At 48.3% G+C, this 5646-nt stretch overlaps 1 protein-coding gene across 1 annotated transcript in view; it reads left to right on the top strand.

The window, feature by feature from the left end:
* LOC311243474 (ninjurin-1) overlaps positions 1-3580 on the top strand; it is a gene marked incomplete at its 3' end in the record, with an annotated part of 42134 nt that extends 38554 nt beyond the window's left edge. Inside the window, exon 4 of the mRNA XM_084332707.1 lies at positions 3505-3580. Coding sequence (XP_084188833.1) covers positions 3505-3580 — 76 coding nt within the window. The remainder of the gene's footprint in view (positions 1-3504) is intronic.
* Between the last annotated feature and the right edge of the window lie 2066 nt (positions 3581-5646).

Below are 5646 nucleotides of genomic sequence, written 5' to 3'. Positions count from 1 at the left end.
TCTGTATACTGCACCTTGTGTATACTGCACCTTGTGTATAGTGCACCTTGTGTATACTGTACCTTGTGTATACTGCACCTTGTGTGTACTGCACCTTGTGTATACTGCACCTTGTGTATACTGCACCTTGTGTATACTGCACCTAGTGTATAGGGAGGTGTAGTCTGACATCACTGGTTGTTCCACCCGTATAGGGATTTATCATTGGGAAAATTGATTATCGGCTATTGTAACAATTCTGCCGCATGAACATTGGCAAGCTTTCCATTGTTGCACAAAATGAGTTCCCTTCTACCACTAACATTATTGTTTAAGCATTTTTGGTTGAAATAAAGGTAGTTATAAGGTTTTTAATTTGTCGTAAAAAAATAACTACATTTACCAGTAGGCAGCCTGTTGTTCAGTACACAGCCTGTTAGGCTGTCGCCTAATCCCCATTACGGCCAGCTGATACCAAGCTAGCTAGCTAACGTTAACGTTACCCCACTAAACGTACTAGACGTTAGCATTATGTCTACTGTCGTGAACCATTTTAAATCGGGGCAAGTAGAGGAGTTTCGGGAACGAGTAAAATGTGCAGGTCCTCTTCTCAGACCTGTGGGGCAAGCACTGCACACGCATCATGCCGGCTAGCAAGCTAGCTAGCTACACGTCACGGCCCGTTGATACCACGATAGCTAACTAACATTAACATTACAAGCACAAAAACCTTATAACTACTACTACTGTCGTGTCCATAAGTTCCCTGGCAGAATACTTTGTTTGTGAGGACAAAAGTATACAAAGAGGAGAGAACCATTTTAAATCGGGGCATGTTAGAGGAGTTTCGGGAATGCCGGCTAGCAAGCTAGCTAGCTAGCTAGCTACTAACGTCATGTAAAAAACAATAACGTTATAAACTATACATAATATGTACAACGAAACAATGATTTACATGAGTATTTACAGTGATTTAATATGCAGCGAAATAACGTTATACGATTTAAAATATAAATACAAATATGGTAACGTGATTGTTGCTTTTAAAAATGGTGGTTGGCTTTAGAGATTAATGGTTATGATCACCAGAGAGATACTAGCCACAGATTCAAGGTCAGTTATTTTCCCATTGTACGAATTGTTAAGCTTATGGAATGTAAGGGAAATCTGATCCTAGGTCTGTGACTACAGGCAGGAGACTACGCTGTGGTGACGTCAGTCAGCAGCGCCAAATAGCAGTGTAGTTTCCCAGCGAACGAAAACATAAACGTTGTTATTTTGCTACCTTTACGATTTAATTGCGAATATTTTCATGTTGAGCTATAGATTGTGGATAAATACGCACAGAAAGGTACACCGTGTCAACGTTAATGCTTTATTTATCTAAAACGAGCCGATTTAGAAATGGTCAATGGGGAAATACATTAAGTGGAACAGAGGGTGGAACAGGAAAAAATGAAAATGACGTAACCACTACACCTCCCTATACTGTTTACTTTTACTCTTACTCATAGTATATATTCAGATAAAAATTCTTTATTGCCTATATATATTGAGAGTAACGTATAATATAACCGATAGACCCTCACCTGTTTACACTGTTTATTTGTCTCATATTTCTATATTCAGAGTTAATATTGTTTACACTGTTTACCCCCCCCCCCCCCCCCCTGCATGCTGCTCTGACGCCCCCTGGATCTCCCCAAGGGGATACAATAAAGGAATATCTTATCTTATCATATCTTAGACCGTGAGTATACAGCTTTTCAGTGGAATATCTTATCTTATCTTAACCCTTTCACTGCCGCACTACCAAACGGTTAACCCTTTCACCGCGACTAATACACAGAAGGTTAACCCTTTCACTGCCACACACCGTCGGTACTAGTGTGATAGTAAAGGGTTAACCTTCTGTAGTGTGGCAGTGAAAGGGTTAAACTGTGAGTAGTATACACCTTTTCAGTGGAGTTCCGTTGCTATGGGAGCAGCTTGGGCCAGGTGTACTTCCTGTCATCTATGATATTGATTGATTGATTGATTTAAATGAATAACACACATATGCAATTTAACAGGTACCTACATATCAGCCCACCATTTACCAATGGGATTAAAAAACACAATAAAGCCATAGGCTTGTTTCCATTGCGGTCCTTCATCATTGGTGTCCGTGGAGTCATGTACTGGTGTGTGGGGGCCGTGGGTGGAGTCATGTACTGGTGTGTGGGCGCCGTGGGTGGAGTCATGTACTGGTGTGTGGGCGCCGTGGGTGGAGTCATGTACTGGTGTGTGGGCGTGGGTGGAGTCATGTACTGGTGTGTGGGCGTGGGTGGAGTCATGTACTGGTGTGTGGGCGTGGGTGGAGTCATGTACTGGTGTGTGGGCGTGGGTGGAGTCATGTACTGGTGTGTGGGCGTGGGTGGAGTCATGTACTGGTGTGTGGGCGCCGTGGGTGGAGTCATGTACTGGTGTGTGTGGGCGTGGGTGGAGTCATATACTGGTGTGTGGGCGTGGGTGGAGTCATGTACTGGTGTGTGTGTGCGTGGGTGGAGTCATGTACTGGTGTGTGGGCGTCGTGGGTGGAGTCATGTACTGGTGTGTGTGGGCGTGGGTGGAGTCATATACTGGTGTGTGGGCGTGGGTGGAGTCATGTACTGGTGTGTGTGTGCGTGGGTGGAGTCATGTACTGGTGTGTGTGTGCGTGGGTGGAGTCATGTACTGGTGTGTGGGTGGAGTCATGTACTGGTGTGTGTGGGCGTGGGTGGAGTCATATACTGGTGTGTGGGCGTCGTGGGTGGAGTCATGTACTGGTGTGTGTGGGCGTGGGTGGAGTCATATACTGGTGTGTGGGCGTGGGTGGAGTCATGTACTGGTGTGTGTGTGCGTGGGTGGAGTCATGTACTGGTGTGTGGGCGCCGTGGGTGGAGTCATGTACTGGTGTGTGGGCGCCGTGGGTGGAGTCATGTACTGGTGTGTGGGCGCCGTGGGTGGAGTCATGTACTGGTGTGTGGGCGCCGTGGGTGGAGTCATGTACTGGTGTGTGGGTGTGGGTGGAGTCATGTACTGGTGTGTGGGCGTGGGTGGAGTCATGTACTGGTGTGTGGGCGTGGGTGGAGTCATGTACTGGTGTGTGGGCGTGGGTGGAGTCATGTACTGGTGTGTGGGCGCCGTGGGTGGAGTCATGTACTGGTGTGTGGGCGTAGGTGGAGTCATGTACTGGTGTGTGGGCGTGGGTGGAGTCATGTACTGGTGTGTGGGTGTGGGTGGAGTCATGTACTGGTGTGTGGGTGGAGTCATGTACTGGTGTGTGGGCGTAGGTGGAGTCATGTACTGGTGTGTGGGGGTGTGGGTGGAGTCATGTACTGGTGTGTGGGCGTGGGTGTTGGTATAGTGTCTGTGTGTGGTATATTATAGAAGACCATGATCAGGGGTCTGCGGATATGCATGGGTGAGCCCCGCCTGCCTGGTGCTGTTGTGAGCCCTGACCCATGACCTTCGCCCTGACTGACCCTTGACCTTTGCCCCCAGGTCAATCCCTGCTCTGATGACACTGCCGCAACCCCTACCAGCGATTACTGACCTCAACCTGACCGGAGGTGACTGAAGCTCGGCGTTAAGCAGACTCTGCCTATAGTGACGGATGCTGATTGGCCCGGGTTGGAATTCCAACCAGTGAAAGAACCAACCAACTCTCTGTCATGTCATCTCTCTCTCTGTCTCTCTCTCTGACCTGTCATCTCTCTCTCTCTCTCTCTGTCCTGTCATCTCTCTCTCTCTCTCTGACCTGTCATCTCTCTCTCTCTCTCTCTCTCTCTGACCTGTCATCTCTCTCTCTCTCTGTCATGTCATCTCTCTCTCTCTCTCTCTCTGACCTGTCATCTCTCTCTCTCTGTCATGTCATCTCTCTCTCTCTGTCATGTCATCTCTCTCTCTCTCTCTCTCTGACCTGTCATCTCTCTCTCTCTGTCATGTCATCTCTCTCTCTCTCTCTCTGACCTGTCATCTCTCTCTCTCTCTCTCTCTGACCTGTCATCTCTCTCTCTCTCTGACCTGTCATCTCTCTCTCTCTCTGACCTGTCATCTCTCTCTCTGACCTGTCATCTCTCTCTCTCTCTCTCTGACCTGTCATCTCTCTCTCTCTCTCTGTCATCTCTCTCTCTCTCTGACCTGTCATCTCTCTCTCTCTCTGACCTGTCATCTCTCTCTCTCTCTGACCTGTCATCTCTCTCTCTCTCTGACCTGTCATCTCTCTCTCTCTCTGACCTGTCATCTCTCTCTCTCTCTCTCTCTCTCTCTGTCATGTCATCTCTCTCTCTCTGACCTGTCATCTCTCTCTCTCTCTCTGACCTGTCATCTCTCTCTCTCTGACCTGTCATCTCTCTCTCTCTCTCTGACCTGTCATCTCTCTCTCTCTCTGACCTGTCATCTCTCTCTCTCTCTGACCTGTCATCTCTCTCTCTCTCTCTCTCTCTCTCTGTCATGTCATCTCTCTCTCTCTCTCTGACCTGTCATCTCTCTCTCTCTCTCTGACCTGTCATCTCTCTCTCTCTGACCTGTCATCTCTCTCTCTCTCTCTGACCTGTCATCTCTCTCTCTCTCTGACCTGTCATCTCTCTCTCTCTCTCTGTCATCTCTCTCTCTCTGACCTGTCATCTCTCTCTCTCTCTCTGTCATCTCTCTCTCTCTCTCTCTGACCTGTCATCTCTCTCTCTCTCTCTCTCTCTCTCTGACCTGTCATCTCTCTCTCTCTCTCTGACCTGTCATCTCTCTCTCTCTCTCTGTCATCTCTCTCTCTCTCTCTGACCTGTCATCTCTCTCTCTCTCTCTGACCTGTCATCTCTCTCTCTCTCTCTCTCTCTGACCTGTCATCTCTCTCTCTCTCTCTCTCTCTCTCTGACCTGTCATCTCTCTCTCTCTCTCTGACCTGTCATCTCTCTCTCTCTCTCTGTCATCTCTCTCTCTCTCTCTGACCTGTCATCTCTCTCTCTCTCTCTGACCTGTCATCTCTCTCTCTCTCTGACCTGTCATCTCTCTCTCTCTCTGACCTGTCATCTCTCTCTCTCTCTCTCTGACCTGTCATCTCTCTCTCTCTCTCTGACCTGTCATCTCTCTCTCTCTCTCTGACCTGTCATCTCTCTCTCTCTGACCTGTCATCTCTCTCTCTCTCTGACCTGTCATCTCTCTCTCTCTGACCTGTCATGTCATCTCTCTCTGACCTGTCATCTCTCTCTCTCTCTCTCTCTGTCATGTCATCTCTCTCTCTCTCTGACCTGTCATCTCTCTCTCTCTCTGACCTGTCATCTCTCTCTCTCTCTCTCTCTCTCTCTCTCTCTGACCTGTCATCTCTCTCTCTCTCTGTCATCTCTCTCTCTCTGACCTGTCATCTCTCTCTCTCTCTGTCATCTCTCTCTCTCTGACCTGTCATCTCTCTCTCTCTCTCTCTCTCTCTCTCTCTCTGACCTGTCATCTCTCTCTCTCTCTGTCATCTCTCTCTCTCTGACCTGTCATCTCTCTCTCTCTCTCTCTCTCTCTCTCTGACCTGTCATCTCTCTCTCTCTCTGACCTGTCATCTCTCTCTCTCTCTCTCTCTGACCTGTCATCTCTCTCTCTCTCTGACCTGTCATCTCTCTCTCTCTCTCTCTCTCTCTCTCTCTGACCTGTCATCTCTCT

The sequence above is a fragment of the Notolepis coatsorum genome (assembly GCF_963971535.1).
Source record: "Notolepis coatsorum genome assembly, chromosome: 17".
Taxonomy (NCBI): domain Eukaryota; kingdom Metazoa; phylum Chordata; class Actinopteri; order Aulopiformes; family Paralepididae; genus Notolepis; species Notolepis coatsorum.
This window is presented reverse-complemented; position numbering and strand designations above follow the sequence as displayed.